General features: G+C 37.9%; 1 protein-coding gene across 1 annotated transcript in view; it reads right to left on the bottom strand.

Moving 5' to 3' along the window:
• pde1ca (phosphodiesterase 1C, calmodulin-dependent a) overlaps positions 1–21,684 on the bottom strand; it is a 66,535-nt gene that overhangs the window by 18,266 nt on the left and 26,585 nt on the right. Inside the window, exons 2-10 of the mRNA XM_062441942.1 lie at positions 21,369–21,419; positions 20,314–20,473; positions 18,260–18,373; positions 17,247–17,429; positions 11,006–11,072; positions 9,199–9,315; positions 4,897–5,037; positions 2,255–2,355; positions 1,639–1,767 (exon numbers count right to left, since the gene is read on the bottom strand). Coding sequence (XP_062297926.1) covers positions 1,639–1,767; positions 2,255–2,355; positions 4,897–5,037; positions 9,199–9,315; positions 11,006–11,072; positions 17,247–17,429; positions 18,260–18,373; positions 20,314–20,473; positions 21,369–21,419 — 1,063 coding nt within the window. The remainder of the gene's footprint in view (positions 1–1,638; positions 1,768–2,254; positions 2,356–4,896; positions 5,038–9,198; positions 9,316–11,005; positions 11,073–17,246; positions 17,430–18,259; positions 18,374–20,313; positions 20,474–21,368; positions 21,420–21,684) is intronic.

Raw genomic sequence — 21,684 nt, 5'->3', positions numbered from 1 at the left:
TTCTGTACCTTCTGCCAGAAGGCAAGAGCTTGTATTGCGTTTGAAGGATGTGGGACGGGTCCGCCTGCCTAAGTACAGACTGCTCATAGATGGACTGAAGGGAGAGCTTTTCAGTCCCCCCCCGTCAACTTCATAGCAGTCTGTACCAGGCGCTGCAACTTAGATTTGGATTGTGTGGAGAGATCATCCCATACCTGATGACACTCTCCATCACTGCCTGATAAAATAAAAACATGATGTTCTGGCACCAAACACCCTCAGTCTGCGTAAAAAATACAACCTTTGCTGTAAACGGGAACATACATAATCTACGTGATCACTCCAGCTGAAGAGGTTATCCAGGTGGATACCCAGATACCTATAAGCTGTGACCTGTTTGATCTCCTCCCTGTGTATGGACAGTATTGGCGCTTTTCCACTACACAGTTCCAGCACGACTCGCCTCGCCTCGACTCGACTCGCCTCGGTTCTTGTTGCGTTTCCACTAGGGAAAGTACCTGGTACCTGGTACCTGGTACTTTTTTAGTACCTGCTCTGGTGAGGTTCCAAGCGAGCCAAGCCGGTACTAAAATGTGACGTCGACACACTGCTGGCCGCTGATTGGTCAGAAGAGTTGTCGCTGGAAGCGTCATGAGCCGTCCCACACAAGAATCAAACCCGGCATTTTTAAATACCGGCAGCAGCGTTACAACCATAGTTACAGCCATACGGCTCAATTTTCTTGCTTTGTGTGAGACAGAAAGCCTCATACAGCAGCAAGTACACCTCCATGTCCTCCATTGTTTATGTGTTTTGTGTCGCGTATAAAACGAAGTCACGGCAGTTTCGCGGAGCCGTGCTATGACGACCCCGCCCACGTTGAGTAGGTACTCTTTTGTAATGGAAAAGGTCTGTTCTGGAACCGTACCGAGGCGAGGCGAGCCGAGTCGTGATGGAACTGTGTAGTGGAAAAGCGCCATATGATCCCCACTGACCGAGGGTCTAACACCATCTCCTTAGTTTTTTTAATGTTAATAATGAGGTAGATCTCTACATCTACATCTACATTTTCTGTATTTTAAGTTTTACAGCTTTACCCACGTGTCAATAAAAAAACACAACTTTACATCACCTTTGTGTTAACTGGGAAGACTGTTCACTATCTTCCAAAATAGCCAGTCAGTTACACATAGGGAGGGCAGAATAAACTGTTTTATTAACGAGTGAAGGATAATCTCATTTCACTAAATAATGTTTATTTATCCTATTTATTTATAATATTATATGGGGGCAAAACTCCAGTCCAGAAAGTCGCAGCAATTCACCTAAAAAGCTGTTTGCTGTGGCTGCTGCTGTTGCTTATCACTATGGGAATTAGTATGTTTCGTTAATATGTTTTGTTTTGTTAATATGCAAGGGTGCATGGCTTTAAAGTATGGTACAGTGAGTAATCGTGGTAGTTGAAGTAAAGTTACTGAACTAAATATTGATAAAATATTTTGTGAAGTTCTGGGTCCTGTATTGGTCCAAACATTGGTCTTCTGCAGGTGGATTTCCAGTCTGAAATCCTCTCACAGCCTATCCACACCTTTCCTCATCTGGTCTTCGTTTGTTTTATAGCCAGTGAAAATAAAAAATGTGGAGACTGTCTCCTCTCACCTCCAGTCATCTTTGGAAAGATTTAAAAGGATGTTCATTTCATCATCGTCTTGTAGGAGGCGATAGGCAGCACTGACATGGTGGTTCTCTAGAACAGCTCGGTCATTGTACAACATGGCTGTGTCTGACCTGCAAATGCCACACAGCTCCAATTATCATGGTGTTCATCTATTTTAAAGACATGTTTTATGACCATGTAACACTACGTGGAATAATTACTGTATGCAAGCCATACAGTGAGATTAAGAATGAGAAAAGAAACGTTCCCCATTTAACAGATATTAAAGCATATTGTCGTAGTCTGTGCATACAGTACATCAATTTGAAGGAGACGCAAAACATGTTTAAATGGCAGGGGACTTGAAAAGGTTTTTTGTTGAAAACATGAATAAAATTTAAAAAGAATAACGCATTCATGAGTAGTGATGCAGCAACATTGTGAAAAATATCAGACATCCTCTAGCTTTTTGTAAATGGAGTTTATTGTCTTCATTAATGTACAGATAATTGTCTATTGTATCATCGTTGAAGCTTATTATAAAGCTGTTCTCAATATCCTCAACAATTGCAATCATTTGAATGATATTTGGTCTGCTTATATGCTGGTGGGAATTACCTGGTCTGAATATGGAAGTTATTGGTGGTCCCTGTATGTTCATAGTCATGGATGGCAGCTGCAAAAATGATGGCAAAGATCTCCAACTCAGTTAGCCAGTGCTAAAAGAAAGAAAAACAAAAAACACAAAATACAAAAACTTTAGTAGAAAAAGCATGATTACTCCATGGGTGGAGTCTGTTGAAATCTCACATCTGTTGCCAACAATGCTTCAACTCTTACTCTCACTTCCGATGTTTGTTTTCTGTTGCAAACCCACAGTGTGAACATCATGGGTGCAATGTCCGTACTAATTCCAAGGTGTTGCTGAATTTTTCCAACCAATATTTTTACTGATCTCAAACAATCATGGCATAATGTTAACGCATTGTTTTGTCTGATTTCCGTTAAAAGTGGTTTATTATGACTTTAAAAGAAAAAAGAGATAGTGATATGGGCGATACTTTACATTACAGCTCTCAACAATCTAGTGACACCAACTGAGATCACCTCTGAGGATTTCTGTAGAAATAGTGATGAATATCCTGGCGGTTGGTATAATGTAATAATAAGCACTGATAATTGCGCTATGAGCCCAAGAGCAAGATATTCAAATGATATAAATCGCATGACAATGTTTTGTCTGACTGACTGATAGAAACTATAGTTTGGAGGAGAAGCCTCTATCAGTGTTTCTACACAAGTAGTGCTATTTAGCTAGGTCTCAACTAAAAACATCCCTGACCAGGGTGGAGCATTCAGAGACATTCTCTGAAAATCTTGCGTAATGTGCAGTAAAGAATCAGGTGAGGGGGGGAGAGATGCAGGTCGTTTGTCCTGTATGTGCTGTCCTGTGTGCACTGGGAGGGGGGAGCGATTCAGCTCTCTGTCTGTATGAAATGTTATTTGCACGTATCGCCATATTTTGATTTGTGTTAAGCGTCTCGAGGTCATGATGTAGGGCATGATGAAGATTGGCGCCAAGGAGTCTAAATCCAGTGATGCTTATATGCTGGTATAAGTTATTGGTATTTGTATATTTTAAATAGAGCAGCCAATTACTTAAAGGTTTTTATACATTTATTATTTTGTAACATTAGTGGTGACAATCTATTATATGTCAAATTTAAATATTGATTTTAGTATCAGATTTATATATTAAAAAAAGCATGATACAGTAGACCAGTGTCAGGCAAGTCAGCAAATACGTATTCACTGAATACGTATTTGCTGACCTTGCCTGACACATATGCATATGTGTGTATGTGTGTGTGCGTGTGTGTGTAAATGACAAAAGAGAGATTGATAGCATACACATATATTTTGGCTTTTTAGCTAAAATTGTCCAAAAAAAAGGTTAAAATGTACAAAGGTACAAATGTCCTTTCATCTTTGCAACTTCACACTTCCTGTTTGTCCTACAGGCTTTCATTAATTTGTGATCTCCAAGTAAAAACTCTGATTACATCACAATGACATCAGTGTTATTTTCTCAGACTTGACACAGCTCACAGAAGCCGAGTCTGAGCAAGCATGTCAGACACATTTTCTGTCCACACATCACTTGCAACACATTCAGCATTCTCATTTTAAACTATGCAGCTGTCTGCATCAGGTCTGTTCTGGCTTGCATCCCAGCTGCCTCACATGGTGTAACTCCAACTTGAAGCATTCATTTACACTCTATTTTCCTCCATTTTACGTGCATCACTACAGTCATTTGTATTAGGCTCTGAGTGCCTTCAACATGCAAGTGACCCTCACTTATCACTGCACCTGAACATCTCCAGTGTAAACACACAGATAGAGCACTCATTGCTGTTGCTACTGCTCTGCTGTTGTGCTGCTCATGCTATATGTGCTGTCTAGACACAGGGTAAAGCTTGAACATACATTTATCTGTGATGTGTCTTTTGAACGTTAGAGATAGAGGGTGTTGATTAATGTTTCATCAATTGTTGCCACTTGCTTTGGCTCTGTATGGAAAACAGCTAAACTGTCCCATTAGAGCTATAAAAAGCTCTATGTCCTTAGTGACTAGTTGTGTTGCCAAGAAGGGGCAGAGAGGGCACGGAGGGTCTGTTCTGTTGCAGCAGGAAGCTTTGGACAGAATTCATACATCTTCTCTTAACATAATATAGTTCAAATAAAACCTTTAACCAATAGCAACATTTAAAAAGTGTGTTTATATCATGGGTGAGACTGTGCTGTTAGCCAAGCTGTCTTGATGACTAAAGGACTTCTCAATGTTGCTGTTTTCATACTGTCATATTGTTTTGCTGACATATGGTACTTTTTAACAACAGACTTGTGCATATGCATGAACAATGAGTAACTGTAATGCTGTGGTTTTATTGGTTAAATTACAATTGCATCGCACGCATCAGGTGATTCCCTCTGTATTCCATCCAACGATATTTTATTTGAATAAAATGGAAAGATGAACATTATTTCTATTATTGTTTTTGACAAAACATTATTCGGCTATGGTGTGGTGTGTGCTAAACTAAGAACTATTAAATACCTCTTAAATGATTATAAAACTTGTAGGATTCTTTGAGAATTCTTTCAGTTGTGAAAATGGCATGATATCCGATAAGTCTCTAATTCTGTGCTGTCCTTAACAGTCCACTTTGCATTGACATTAATCCAACATGCCTTACCACCATGCCAGTCTTGAGGAGAAGGTAGTGGATGGTCTGTGTGACATCAGCAGCATGCATCAGGTTGTGGTAGGGGTTCTTGTATTTGCTGTAGCCTACCTCCAATGACTCCACAAATGATATAAGAGCAGAAACAGGGACCTGCCAAAGATGCAACACAACAAAGAAACATGATGAGAAATACTCCAACAATAATGAAAGCTAAATTGGTTGCACCACCATGAAGGATAACTCCAAATTATTGTACTTCTGAGACCTTTTCTGAACCTTTAAAGTGAGACTTACAATGTTGTCTGAAGTCTCAACAATACCTCCATGGAATGAATGACTGTGTAGTTTGGCCTCGTGTTTTCTAAATTCTTAGTGAAGTCCTCTTCAATCTCTTCTATAATTTGACTTCTTTACAATTTATGAGTGAAAAAGATGATTGACATCTTGTTTCATGACATACAGCAAATAAACACAGTATTGTAACTGTCATTTAACACAGTTCATGATCACTTTACTAAGAACAACAAGACTGAAGTTTTCAGAATTCAAATCTCATATTCAATCTAAATTTCTCACAATTGGAACTAAATGTTGGAAATTGCCCCAATCAGCATGACTGGAAGATGATGTTTCTACAAAGGACTTGATGAGGGTGAAGATGTGCCACTGCTAACTGCCACTCAGCTCAGGTTGGGGTCATCCTTTTGTTCGTCGGTAGCGCAGGTACCAGACTATCCAATAGCTGAAAGCACACCTCTCCCTCCAGCAGTACCACCAACTCTCGTACGAATTTTCCGTCCCGCAAGCGCTGCTGAGTGACTCCCTTACCAACTCCCCTGGACCCCCTTGGCTATGTAACTTGTGCTCAGTGGATGGATATATTTGCCACTTGGACTCATTCTGGGTCACGGTTCCTCTGAATGAGGCCAGGCCACCTGGGTTTGCTCATTTCATTACTCCCAGGCTTTGTGGAAGAGGATGTGGTCTTGCTGTATTTTATAAGTCAGGTTTTAAATGCCACCCTGTTACTTGTGGTAATTTTGTTTCCTTTGAAGTTTTAAGTTTTTTAATCACTAGTCCTCCTCCTTTATTCTGCATTTTAATCCATAAACCACCTAAACCAGATTTCTAGATCTCATCGACTCTTAACCTAATTCATCTGTTTAAGAGCTTACACATCCTAAGGGTCATAAGCATGATATGTCCCACTGTGAGTCCTCTGACAAGTCTGAGGTCATACTTTTGGTCTCCAAAATTTGATCAGCTCTTATCCTGCCAACTTTGGCAATCTGTCAGACAATATCAGACAGGCTGAAACGAATCGATGGGGTAATATATGATGCAAACCGGTTTTGATAATCAAGTCAAAAATGTTGTCAAGTCATGTTTCTTCCAGTTGAACATCACTTTGAAAATTAGGTCTTTTTTTTAATCTTTTGCTTATCTTCAAAAAGTCATACATGAGTTAATCTACCCTCAGCTTGACCACTCCAACGCAGTTTATTTGGGAATCAGCCAGGGCTCCCTTCATTGTCTCCAGCTGGTCCAAACTTTGCTGCTTGTCTCATTACTGGCACAAAAAAGTATGAGCACATCTCCCTACACTGGCTCCCAGTAAGCTTTCGCATTGATTTTAAAATTGTGTTACTCACCTTTAAGGCATTAAACGCCCTGTTGGTCAGACACACTTAACCTCTAGCTTCTTTTAAAACTCTTCTCGGAACTTATTTCTTTGTGAAAGCTATAGAAAATGTTTGAGTTGTTCTGGTTATTGTTTTTGCACCTATTGATTGATCTTATTCTTTTACTGTTTTTACTTCTGTGCATTTTTTATTAATTTTTATTATTTTATGCATCATGTACTATGACTTCTGTGCCTCTGTGCTCCTCGTTGCCTTATTTGTCTTGTGTGGTTTTATTTCTTTTTGTAAAGCACTTTGTAACATTGTTAAGAAAAGTGCTACATAAATAAAGTTTATTATTGTTTTATATAGGATTCTATATATTTGTCAAATATTTTTCCACATCAGCACATCACTTTTGCGAAATGTGGCTCAAGCCTTCCTATTATTGATTGTCACTGCCAAAACCTTAGTTTACTCACAAGTGATTGGCCAGGTTAATAGGAGGGCTGATGCTCTCTTGTGGCTAAACAGGGAAATTAATATGTCTGATTACCTCATGTCTACACTAACTGAGCAATTTATGAGGAACACCTGTGAATCTAATGCAATCCCAAAACATCAGCCTACCATAAATTCTACATTTCTAAGGATCATACATTTCCAGTTTTTGTGGACACTGTTGAAAAGGTGATCATTGTTTTTTATGTTTATTATTGAGGTTGTAGTGGATGGTGGTGTACTGGTGTGCATTACTGTAAATTGAGAAGTGTTCCTAATATGTTGTCCAACCATTAACATATTATTGGAACTATATAATTCAGAAACCAATCTGAGTAAACCTATCACAAAGTCATAGTTTCAAAGTGAAAAACTACTTGTAAGATGTCAACCAAATTATAAACGCTCTCAGATTAGTAGGTGTTTCAGTTTATACCCCAATTTGCAAAAATCATATAGTTTTGCCTTACCACTGCAGGGCTCTAAAGTGCGAGATAATTTCTCAATGGTGCGACAAAAACAAATCTGAGGTTGCACCGGTGCGACCAGCTGTTCGGAAAAAAAAATCTCTGCGACTGTAAGTCTCCCTGTGGTTCAACCTTCAACAACAGACACACATTAGGCCCATATCGTGGTCTAAAGCAATCAGAGATAGTGAAGGGCGGGACCCCCCCCCCCCGATTGGCCGTGGTCCAGATATTCCTGTGTGTAATACGTGTGCTGCAGTCAGACAGAGAGAGTGGATGTAGAGTGCATGTAGCCGCAGATGACAGGATGAAAAGAACGATTGACAACTTTTTCGTGAAGAATGTTAAGTTAAGGTCTGATCCGTCCGAAAATCATAACGAATGCTCTGACACGGAGCCATCAACCTCCCAGGTTATGTCAAGCCCTAGTCAGGAAACGGCATCAGATATGAGCCACATACGATCGACTCCGTATGGAAGCCCATTTCCGCCACTGTGATGAAAAAAAAAAGATCCTGTAAGTCATTATAATGAGAAACTATCTCAAAATAATGACTTAGTATTTTCAAAATAAGGACTTAGTATCTCATAATAATGAGAAACTATCTCATAATAATGAGAAACTATCTCATAATAATGAGAAACTATCTCATAATAATGACTATTTCATCAGCTCAGTGAAGCACTTTAAGCACAAACACTTTTCAGTGAAGTGACCTTTCTTGTGGAATTGTTCAAATAAAGAATTTTATGTTGACCAGATTGTTAGTTAATCATTTACAAGTCAATATTGCCTATATGGACAGATATTTAAAAAACGTCAACCTGTAAAACTGCGGAGTTGAATGCGATATGTTCGAAAATTTGGGTGCACCTAACTTTAGTGCTGGTGCACCTAAGAAAAAAAGTTAGGCGCACCAGTGCAACCAGTGAAAAAAGTTAGTTTAGAGCCCTGCACTGTGATAAAGAAACTTTTGCATGGAAGGATAGAGGGAAAATTCCATTTGATATCAAAAGCGGCATATATTAATGAATGTTATAATAAATGCCTGAAGTTAAGAACTGGTGGTTGAAATTTCAGAAGATACATAGAATGAAAACAGCAGTTGCATAGAATATTGATTTTGTCAATTTGTTGCCGATGAAAAGTCACATTAGCCCACTGGTTTTGGTTTTATCCCATCTTTCATAGTTACTGGCCAAAGAATTTAGATTGGTATTCTAAAATATACAAACATACTATCAGATCTAACCCAGTGCTTGCTCTACTTGGCTGCTTTAGACTTACATCAGGTTTATCTGTGACTGTAAAAAGTTGCCTGAAGTTTGAAATTGTGGCAGCAAGAAGACAAATACTCAGGTATCTTGAGAGATCAATATCTGAAATAGCTTCAACCATTCAAATGGAAAGGATTCGTTTTTTAGAACAGGAACTCATGTTGTGTTTCTTAAAATCTAGGGCCCTGATTTTAATATGGTTTATGATGTCTGTTTGCTTGTTTTGACTTTCTTTTTCTTTTGCCTTGCAACTGAGCTACTATACTGCATTACCACTGACACTTTTGTGTGGAATGATAAAGTATATATTTATCTGTCTGATTATCTGTCTAACATATCTGACTTGACCTGATAAATTAAACACACATATGATGACACACCTTCACATATCTAAAGTGGATGAAAAGGAAATGTGGCAGTGGAACTGGTCTCTGTTGGCATACCTTGAAACGATTGATTAAATCATATCTGGTGAGCAGCTCATAGAGGACAAATTTCAGTGCGTGGTCTCCACTGGCATCATTCAGTGCAAACACATCAAAGGACCACATGTCCAGATGCTACAACAGATACAAACAACAACTTCTATTAGCACATTAATATCAGCATACCTGTTCATCTTTTCATGTTGTGTTAACTTATTCTTTAAAATATCATACATAAAAGAACAACATAAACAGTTACCATATTCCCAGTTCTTCTTTAATTCTACATGACCATGACAAGGTTTCAGTTCAAATCTTGTCATGTCCAGGTAGAATTAACTGCAAACTAATTTGAAACAGGGTTCTATATTTACAACAGACATGATTGATTGATAGTTAATACAAACATTACATTTGGTAGTTCGGTAATAACAAAGCAATAATGGTGTAATATTTTGATTAATAATAATGAAATAAGGTGGTAATTAACAAATAATAGCTTGGTAATGGGTAATAGGTATAACTACGAAATTTTACTTATTTTCAGGGTAATAAGTTCCCAAAAACAATTTCATGGTGATATTAGATTAAACCAACTCCATAAAAAGAAGCATAGTGATTATCTGGAAACACACATACATCAGTCACACACCAGTGATACACAAAAGCAAACCCATCTTTTCATGTTATAACAAAAAAAATGATTTTCTTTTGCATGAAAAAACCTGTTCATATTAGGCTCAATTTGAAGTTTGATTATTAAAATGTGTACATAAGGAGCATACCATTCTTAAACCTTTCATCAGCTAAAAGTGGGCTAGGCCTATCAAATGTATTTCCTGCCTCTTGGTCTTGGTTGAATCTAATATTACCATGAAATGAAGTAAAAACATGTAGTTATGCATTTTGCAGCACTGATTCATGGCTACCAGATGAATACCAGGTGTGTGTTTCTGGGTAACAAATCACATCATTTAAAAATAATCTCTACAGTATTTATCTTAAAACAAAGGGGAATGTTGGGAACATAATTTAGGAGATTCTGAGTACTTACCAATTTTGACTTTCAAGAATTGTAATTTTTTACAATATTATGCTGAAAGTAGCCCATAATATTTTGAAAACATAAATCATATCACCTCATTATTATAACCCCAATAATTGACAGCACATTACCATTTTAAAATAAAAAATATGATATAACCTTATTTTTTAGCAAGTTACCCTATTTTTGCCAAAATTTTACTCAGATTTTTCCACTTCATTGTTATATTTAGATGTGTTTCCAGCATAATAACAATAACTTTGTTTTAGGTCCCTTTTTACCCTGTTACAAATAAGTCTAATATTACTTAGTTATGCCCATACACAGAGCTATTACTTGTAATAGCTCGGTGTATGGCCCCCCCCCTCGGTGGGGTGTTGGCACCCGCGTTATAGCATGCCATCTGACATCCAGCTGTTCTCATAGCAAACCCCGCTGCTTATAGCTCTTGTCCCTTAAGGTCTGCTATGTCCCATGCTATTCTCTCGTCTTCCACCCTCCCTTCGGCAGTAATAATTACAGGTAGGACCAGCTAGGGACCTCACATTGGTCACATTGTTGCTTTATTCTTTTACACCAGTTCATGCATCCCTCAATTTTTAAAAATAAAGGAAGGAGGAAAAAGATACAATTCTCCAAAGGGATTCTAAATTAAATAGTACACAGAATTAGCTTGGTCTGTGTAGTAAAATGGTAGGAAAAGTTACTGTTATTTAGGTTCCCTGGGGCCAGATTCACCATATATTTCACACACACAAACAGACACACACACATCACTACCTTGAGCACAGTGATGACATGTGGGGGACAACTCAGGCCAGCCATGTTGGAGGTTCGTCTGTACATCCTGTCACAGAGATAAATGTCAAAACAAGCCAAAACACATTGGCTGCTACACTGACTAGTATGGTAAGAAAGGAGGGATCCACATTTTCAGCCAAATAGAACCATTAAAGCATTAAAAAGAACTATGAAAGGTATGAAGGGTCTGTAATTGGGACATCTAATAATTACTAAGGGACAAAAAGAGACACATAGGTACTTCAAATATGCAATGTTGTAAAATAAAATAAATATGAAGTACTTTAGATGATTTAGATGTCAGAACAGGTGATATTAAAATACCATTAATTGAATTTGATAGTTCCACGGTTACTCTCTCAACAAACTTCTTTTAAGTAAGTTCAAGCCATTATTTCCTCTCATCTATTTCACTATAAATAGAAGATAATATAGTCACCATATGGTAACACATACACACAAAATATGTATAATAACAACATCAGATACTGGTATGCATGAACACATACACATAATTGTCAAGAAAACTTTCTGCCTGCAATAATTACAACTCATATTTCATTGCAATTTAAAGTCTGAATACAACAATCTGACCAATCAGACACAACTTTCATAGAAATTGCAATTTTTAGTTATTATATCTCCACCACTCTGGGTCTAACTAAGGCTGTACAATTTGTTGTCCAAACTTCGTTTGAACATCAAATTTTGTCACCATTTTGGATTTTTGAACACATTTTTCACATCTGTTGGCACAAATTTCATCTAATCTTCACCAAACTTGGTACCACATTTAGATGACTCCAAATAAAAATTACTAGTTCATTTTTGGATATCACCACTTGTCTATAATTATTTGCTAAAATTTTGAGGGCGTGCCCTGATGCACTTAATGGCCCATAACTGTTCAATACTGAATTGGATTTCAACTAAGTTGTTAATGTTGTCACTTTACGTAAGTGTGTAACATGTCATACGATTTTACCCACAGGGGATGCTAAAGTACGGAAGCTTATTGCATTCATTCAATAAAAAAAAATACAGATCCTGTTTTTCTGAGTAATTTTTTCTAAAAATCAGTTTTTCTGAGTAATTTTTTCTGTTTTTCTGAGTACTTTTTTTTTAAATCAGTTTTTCTGAGTAATTATTTCTGTTTTTCTGAGTAATTTTTTTGGATCAGTTTTTCTGAGTAATTTTTTTCCTGTTTTTCTGAGTAATTTTTTTTGGATCAGTTTTTCTGAGTAATTATTTCTGTTTTTCTGAGTAATTTTTTTTTTCCTGTTTTTCTGAGTAATTTTTTTCCCCCTGTTTTTCTGAGTAATTTCTTCCCCTTGTTTTTCTGAGTAATTTTTTCCCCTTGTTTTTCTGAGTAATTTTTTTCCCTGTTTTTTTGAGTAATTTTTTCTCTACTTCGAAATCTCGCGATAACACCTCACTTGCAAGTGACTCCTGCAGCTCCTGCTCCTGCTATGACCCGTCTTCAGCTCTCTACTCCACCGGGGTCAATTAAGGTGAGGCAAGTTACACACAGGGTATGATACACATGATTTCAGTTTAGTTAGCCGCGTTTGATTACATGTAGGACGATAGAGGGCACCGAGTGCTTTGTTGTGCTCTGTCTTTCAATTCAATGAAACTTTATTGATCGCTCAAATGTTGTGGGAACCATATATATCTATGGTGGGAACTGTGTGCCGTTGTAAAACCTCACCAGAACGAACGGAAAAGAACGGAGTAACGCAGCGTTCGGTAACGGAAACGTTATTAGTTACTGAAAAAAGTAACGGCGTTACTAGGCTAATAACGCGTTACTAACGCGTAATAACACTGCTCATAGCCTATGAGTCATAGGCTACGATTAGCATATAGCTTAATATTATGACGGCATGTGGGCTCGTTTTATTTGTGCCAAGCCAATAAAATGGAAGAAAGGCGATTCACTTTTGACAAAAGAAACTGTCCGGCATGATGGAAACAAAACTGTTATCGGCTAACTAAACTGAAATCATGTGTATCATACCCTGTGTGTAACTTGCCTCACCTTAATTGACCACGGTGGAGTAGAGAGCTGAAGACGGGTCATAGCAGGAACAGGAGCTGCAGGAGTCACTTGCAAGTGAGGTGTTATCGCGAGATTTCGAAGTAGAGAAAAAATTACTCAAAAAAACAGGGAAAAAAATTACTCAGAAAAACAAGGGGAAAAAATTACTCAGAAAAACAAGGGGAAAAAATTACTCAGAAAAACAGGGGGAAAAAAATTACTCAGAAAAACAGGAAAAAAAAAATTACTCAGAAAAACAGAAATAATTACTCAGAAAAACTGATCCAAAAAAAATTACTCAGAAAAACAGGAAAAAAATTACTCAGAAAAACTGATCCAAAAAAATTACTCAGAAAAACTGATTTTAAAAAAAATTACTCTGAAAAACAGAAAAAATTACTCAGAAAAACTGATTTTAGAAAAAATTACTCAGAAAAACAGGATCTGTATTTTTTTTTATTGAATGAATGCAATAAGCTTCCGTACTAAAGTAATATTATAACAATATTTACTTTATAAGTCGTACAGATGGGAATGCGGAACAAGTTTCTAGCATTTGATACTGCACAACACTGCCACGTTACGTAAAGGCCCATTTATGCTCAACGTTAAATACGGATACGGACGGCGCCTTCTGTCCGTCCTCTGCGTTCATTTCGTCCATATTTCTGCACGTTTCCAAAAAGCTTACGGATACGGACCAAACGGAGCAGTACCACCAGAAACCGTGGGGGCAGTGTTGCTGTCACTACTCGATACGTAGCACGAGTGAGAAACGAAAAAGAAAATAATAATAAATAACAGAAATAACAATGGCGGAACTTTTTGAAGAACGGTTGTGCAAGTTAATAAGAAACGTTCAACATATATATGACGTTACTTCGCCTGGGCACCGGGATAAACATATGCTACAAAACAGCTGGGAGGAGATTGGAAGGGAATTAGATGTTAGTTGGTCGGTAGCAAAGGAGAAGTGGAGGTCTGTGCGAGACAGATTTGTTCGAGCCCACAATAAGTCCATGAGCAAGCGGAGTGGGGATCCTGCTGATGGGGTGAATCCACCAATTCTTCGGCATCTGGGATGGCTCAAGGCTTACATAAATCACCGAGCAACGGCGACCAACTACCCAAATAATGACATGGTAAGGATATCTCTTTTTTAATGTTTGTATTTGGAAAGTAGCTGGACTTTCTTCAACATGGCACTGCTAACTGCAATGGGTGAATACATATATAATAACTGCATATCAAATTCTTTGAAAGACAATTTACTATTAAAGTCCATGTAGTTTGACATACCACAGAAAAGTGTGTTGTTAACCACCCTGCCAAATTTGAATGATACATTTTTTTGAACTACATTTATCACCTATTTATTGTGTTTAGAAGAAAATGTCTTCAATGTTTTGCCATTTGAAAGTTTATAATGTGGGTTTTTATTATAAATGAGTCATGTTTTTATTGACTGGTTCATAAATCAATACGAACTACACAACAAATAACTTGGTACTTATTGATTTACACTGCCAACCCTTTACATGTGGCTTCTCTCAGAAGATGATGAAGAGGCCAGTACTTCAAGTTTGCACACTGTCAATCATCCGCCTCCCTCCTGCTCCTAATCCACCTGGGACATCATCACATGAGAAAAAAAAAGAGGAAGCGAATCCAGGAACCAAATCCAGTTGAAACTGCACTACTCCAGAGGCTGGAAGAAATTCGCAAGGAGACTCAGACAAACAAAATGTGTTTACAACTTTCACAACCTACCGTAACAGCTTTTTCCTACAACTTCCTGAACATGATGTTTTATGTAGCTCACATTCCTTTATGAATTGTTTACATGAGCTCACACTTTTATTTATTAACAATTATTTATTTATTTATTAACTGTTATCTCTTGTAATTTGCCTGTTCTTTCATTGAATAAAATATTCTTACTGGCCTCTTTCTGTAGATGTTGTATTTGGTAAAGTACATGAAATTCTATATTAAGTACACAGACTTTTAAAACTTTTTAACTAGGAAATGAAACTTTGAAATAAGGAATCTTTCCTACGGAACAGTGGTTTAAGTGCTATGTCTATCTTTTGGACAGTAATGACAGTAATGGAGTGTAACTATTTACATTTAATCAAGAACAGAGAACACAAAATATCTATGTTTTCATTTTATTTAATTGACAAGATTGAACTTGAAATTGATTATGTGCTGTACTGAGCTATTGTGTTCAGGCTTTTGTTGCCTTTTTATTGTAATGTTCCTCGTTGGACGACAGCATCCTGCCAATTAACCCTTCCCTCAACAGTAAGGAAGTAGTCTTTGAATCGATCACTAACAGCCATGCCATGTGTTGCTTTGGCTGCAGTTAAGCGCCGAGTGTCCAGAAGGTTAGTATCTCCCTGAATTGCCTGCCGCCATTCTCCAGGTGCACCCTGTGTCCATCAGTACAGGAGCGATGTACCTTTCAGTTTCTGGCTGGAACTGATCTGCATCACAAAGATAATTATGTAGAACAACGCATGCCTTTGTGATATCCTGTGCAGTTTCAAGTGAACACTCCAGGGCCTTCCAAAAACTCTCCACCTAGCTGCAAGTATGCCGAAAGTGTTCTCTAAAACTCGCCTGGCCCTGGAATGCCGGTAATTGTAGGTTCGCTGATCAGCTGAGATGTGCAACCATGTAAAAACAATATTGCTGTTAATCATTTGTTTTCTGGGACAAATACTTTAGAAGGGAAAAAAATAATTAATAAATGAATAGTAAAAAAAATAAAAAAGATTAATCGGTTACAAAAACTAAAACCTAAGTCATAATGAATGCTGACAGATTATGCTGGATACATTTTCTACTAACAATAGCACAAATATAAAGAGTGAATTAAAAGAGTACAACAAAGCACGCCACAATACACTATGCCATTAACAACAGATTTAAAACCTGATTTAATTAATAAATGTATTTAGTTTTTAAGACAGTATTGTGTATCTCTTTGTACTGTAGTGTTGTAATGTGTAGGGTGTTATGACCTGAATCGGGTCGCATCAGGTTCACTTTCTGTGGGAATGCTTCATCACCCACAAACACAGCTGGAGTGATGCAGAGGAGCTGGGGGAGGGAGATGAAGCGTGCCTTTGATGAGCTGGGATCCAAAGTGGCTCCTCGAGAAGACTCCAGCATCACTGTCTCTCCCATAAGCTCTGATATCGACGTACCTGGATTTGTACCTTGCATCACAGGCTGCCCGGCGAAGCAAGTTATCGAATGCCCCGGCGGACATCCTAAAGTACTGGAAATGAAGCTCGTCGTCACTTTCTCTCATTGGCAGTACTAGAGAAAATAATTCTCCGTCCTCCAGTCGCGATGTATTTAACGGTCTCACCGACCACCGCCTCTTACAACGCTGCCTCCGTTTTTGTCTTCTATTCAAGAAGTAAATTATCAATAGCTCCTCCACAGTTGCCATGTTTGTTTTTCAGTTTGTTGTTGTTTTCAGTTTGTTGTTGTCATAAACGTTTGACTCTGCACTGCCCCCTGGTGGATGTATTGGTTAACATCCATGCCAACGTAAAGGATGCATGGAAGTATGTGAGCAGTGACAGTAACATTGTTTAAAAGGACAGATACATTTTCTTACGTACGTTGAGCATAAATGGGCCTTAACGCGGCGGTGATTTTCAGACCCGCCCATTAAATCCAAACACAGAAATCTTGAAACACAGTTTGTGAAGCCTAGCTCCACAATTCACATCTAAATGATGAAATGCTTTTTACACCTTTTTTAGAAATACATTTATGACCTATTTAATGTGTTTAGAAGAAAATGTCTGAATTCACTTTACACGGTTTTTAAAGATTTAAAAGATTGCTACTTTATCAGCAGCTTGCAGCAGTGGCAGCCAATAACAGCCTCCAGTTCACATGCATTTTCCTCAGAAAATACAAATATTCTAGTTGAAAATATTATACTAATCTGCAATATCTCTGTAGGATTAACAGTAATTTGTTAATAATAATAATTCATCATTAAATCAGTAACATTCTCTATTTTACCCTTAGATCCAGACTATGGCTTCCACACATTGTGTTGATATTTTGAAGTGCCAGAGGATAGATTAAGTAAACCAACCAACACTGGACCCAGCTGAGACAAACTAAAATAATTGAAATAAACCAAACCTCTCTACAAAGATGCCAGCCTGCACCGCATGGACAATGCTGCGGAAGCGTGGTTTGTCTTCGTTACGACGCTGCATCAGGCCCCTCTGCCGGGTGAAGGTGCAAGCTAGCCAGTCACGAACTTCTGACGGCACTGAGTCTGATTGGATGTCACTCAGCTCATCATCCGGATCCACCAGCCGCCTGCAAGGAGAGACACATAAAAAGCAAAGAATCATAGAATGTACATTTTATGCAGGGTGCTGTGCCTTGAATAAAAGTTCAAATGATCATCTGATGCACTGCTGTACTGTTTATGTACCACACTTTCTCTCCACAGCAGTTCAACATCTTGTAACTACCCCTGAAGCCCTAGTCCAATCATACAACCGTAGTTGTGTAACCTGATTATAGGCTGCAGGTAGCGCCTCATGCTACCAGTAGTGACAAGCACACCAGCAGAACACAAAACTAAAGAAGAATCAGTCAGGAAGGATAAGGACATTTTCTGTGGCCACCACATATAAAACCATTCCCTTTTGGGGGTTGTCTTGTTTTTGCCTTTCCATTGAACCTGTTGCATCCTGCTTTAATCTATGTTGCTGCAGATGTTTGTGCTGTTCACTCACACATTTTGGATCAGATATTGGCTCCAACAATCATATATAGATATATTTGAAAAGTATATATTTTGAGTAAAGAACAAGAACAAGAAGCAAAATCTGATTACTATAGTTTGTTTACACTGCATCCGGAGCATTCTCACAGAGAGCCAATTGGCATGTTTCACAGAAAGTCTGAACTAAGGGGCCACATGAAGAGCCAGCATAACATTAAGTAGTTATTTGAAGTGAAACAAATGATCTTAGAAGTCTGTTAATCATGAAAGTAATCTTTGTAAAAAAAAAAAAAAAAAATTCTAAAAAAGAAGGGGAAAAAAGGAGAAAGAAGTTTTATGTTGGTGTCATACAGCATAAAATCAAAAAAATAAATAAAACCAAACGAACAAACTAGCTGAGCTGAAAGCTCCTTGCCTGGTTTCTTCAATGTAAAGGGATTCAAGGACTGTGGCGGCATACTCCAGGTTTTTCTTCAGGTCAACCACAGACGCCTCGCCCCTCTCCAGCTGCTTTACTAGACAGCGCAACCTGCAACACACAACCACCACAGCAGCATAACCTAGACCACTTCTGTACACAAGGCCACATGCTTGATTTCTTATGTGGAATCAGATAAAAGGGATTGTACAAAATGTATTAAAACAAGCAGTTTATAGGTTGTTTTTTTTAAATCATAGCAACAGACACAGACATTATAAGGGACTGTAGTGACAATGTAAACCCTGCCATTCACAGAAACCTTTGCAGATTTTTGATGTTCTGAGGAACAGGGAAAGCCTGTACTGCTTTTGTTTTCTCAGCGTCAACTTCTACTCCAGCAGAAGAGACAACATGGCCCAAAAACAGCTGTTGGAAGGTGACTGGGATATTCTTGAGTCTGAAGGGCATTAACTTGCATTGGTATAGACCAAAATGACAAATGAAGGCAGTCTTCTCTTGGCTTTCTTGATCCATCGTGACTTGCCAGTGACCACTGTTGAGATCCAATGTAGTAAAGGTGACCACTCCAGCCAAAGATTCTAATATTTGCCGGATGTTTGGTAGGGGGTATGCATCAGTTTGTGTAGCTGCATTCACTTTTCTGTAATCAACACATAATCTTCATTTGGAATCAGTTTTTTCAGAACTTGCCTGGTACAGGAGCAGCATAAGGAGAGGTGGATGGCTCTATGATATCCTTTTCCAGCATTTCCTCCAAATGCTCCTTGATAACTTGAAGCTTGGATGGTGAGATACAATAAGGCTTCTGTTCGATAGGTACCTCATTGGTAAGGATGGTTTTGTGCATGAGAACACTTGTGTATCCAAGTGTTTCTGTACAGACATCTGAATTTCCCTATAGTTCATGTAACAATTGATTTTGAAGAGAAGAGAGCTGAAACAGACTAATTGACTGATTTATCACACAAGCAAACACTGCTAATGTTGGAAACGGGGCAGGGAACTCATTTCTAAACTCTGTCTCCCTATGCTGCCTCCCATGCACAACTTGTGATTAGGGACAGTGCAGTAAATAGATATATGTAGATATTTAGGTTTTTATTCATGCATTTGTTAACTACAACAACACAACTGCAACTATAACTCTTACTATGAATGATTCATAACTGGTCTATTAGGAGTTAATGCATGATTGAAAACACTGTCCAACATATATTTGTAATCATATATATTATGTCTTCAGCTCATCTATAAACTCATAAAAATGTTTACAAACATTTAATGAATGCTGTTCTCATGATGACTCAGACAAGTTATACAGATAACTCAGTAAAGCTGAATCATGCAATGACAATGTTAATTATTAACACCCTGAAAATGGAACCTAAAAAGAGTGTGAGATTTTATTAATACTGATAAATGCGGATCAAATTTGAACTATAGATTACTTGTCTGGACATTATAGTTTGTTTTGCTGAGCATGTTATATAGAATTCTATGAATTGAGGTGAAAATATTTCTTCCAGACATTTCTTAGTGACAGCAGGGATAAGTTTTACAAAATTAAACACAGTAGCTAGTGGTTGTGTCACTAACATTATATCAGCATTTTATGCATATGCATATTTTAAAATGTGTTATACTGTGTTATGGACCATTTGATAATTGTCAATCTGCTTACAAATGTTCATTGCATAAAGTATAAATCCAGCTTAAAGAACCCCTGTTTTTGTCAGTAAAGGCTTGTGTAATATGAGTGTGGAGGTGAGTCTTTTCTGTAATCAAACTCTCCTTCCCTGCAAATAAAACCATTTGTATGAATTTTACAGACAATTTTATAAATGAGAACAACACCTTATTTATTCCTTTGATTATTTTCAGTCCAGAAGATGTTAAACTGCAATATATTTTTCAATTGTGGATGACAGGTTTATATAGCAGCTATAATAAATAATGATACATAGAACTCTTGGTCAGGTTGGATTTGTAACGTTGTGTTTCTTTGTTTCTGTGTGTGTATGAGTGACCTGACAACAGTCTTCTCCATGGCATCTGGGGCATCAGGGATCGGCAGCTCATCAGCCAGGATGTCCTCGGCACTTCGAGGATCGATTAGAATACCTTTCCGTTCTGTGATGCCAACGCTGGCTATGACATCAGTGCACAGTGCATTCTGGGACCGTGAGCCTGAACAGTTTTCATACAAACAAAAGTCCTTTGCATGCTTTTACATATCTTTACGACCACACCACAACATCATATCTATTTCCATTACCAGTGTTGGGGGTAACGCATTACAAAGTAGTGTGTTAGAGTACTCAGATTACTTTTTTGATGTAACGAGTACTCTAACGCGTTAGGTCCACAGTTTAAGTACTCAGTTACTTAGTTACATTTTCATAAAGGTAATCTTATTTTTTAACCAACTAACCCCAACCCTAACCCTTTTTGCCACAAGAAAAGAAAATCCACCACGAATTCGAACCGTTGGCAGGCAGGCACCCGGCTACGTGCTCCGGTTGTATCACTGTGCGTGTACGGCAGCTCGGCGAGCAAGATGGGACAGCATTCATTTTGGTGAAATATTCACATTATTTTGAGTTTATGGGAGGAAATAAGAGCAAGAACATAACCGTGAAATGTAAGTTGTGCCCAGGTAACAAGAGCCTGTTGCCCTGTCGCAGTGATGTAGGGATGTGTTTTTATAACTTGTATGTGGGCATATGTTTTGGAAGCCACTTTAATACAATAAATATTCCTGCTATTAGTGTAAAGATTTACAGATTATGATCCAGACTTGGCTGTGTGATGATGGTACAGTCATTATATTTAAACAAGGTCTTGATTAAAACAACATGCGTAAGGTATTACGAAGGGGTTTTCATTTTCGGTAACGCAAAAGTACTCTAACAAGTTACTTTTCTCAGAAGGTAATGCTGTAATGTAACTAGTTACTTTTTTAATGGAAGTAACTTTGTAATGTAATTAGTTACTTTTAAAAGTAAAGTTCCCCAACACTGTCCATTACACACCTCATGAGTTAAACTAAATATAGAAAACAAATGAACTTTGGTGAACGTACGTGCAAAGCGGGCCAGTGGACCGCGATTCCTTTCCCCCGCCTCATTGGCAACTGTAAAGAAAAGAATTTGAGAATGACATGTCCCGCACTCAGTAGCTGAAACAACATTTGTAGGTGTTCAGAGCTATGTGTGACTGAATGCACAAGTTTAAGTGGCACTTTACAACTTTACAGTTACCTAAAACATTTACGGTCCTTAAACCAGACCAGTCTTTACTTTCCATAAAGAATACCATAGTTCCATACCATAGTTCCAACTAACCCTAAACCTTAATTGGTTAGTGGGAAACTATGTTTTAGAAGCATAAATGTGTTC

This window comes from Scomber scombrus, chromosome 20 (assembly GCF_963691925.1).
Source record: "Scomber scombrus chromosome 20, fScoSco1.1, whole genome shotgun sequence".
Classification (NCBI taxonomy): Eukaryota; Metazoa; Chordata; class Actinopteri; order Scombriformes; family Scombridae; genus Scomber; species Scomber scombrus.
Note: the sequence above shows the minus strand (reverse complement) of the source record. Positions and strands in the feature narration are given on the sequence as shown.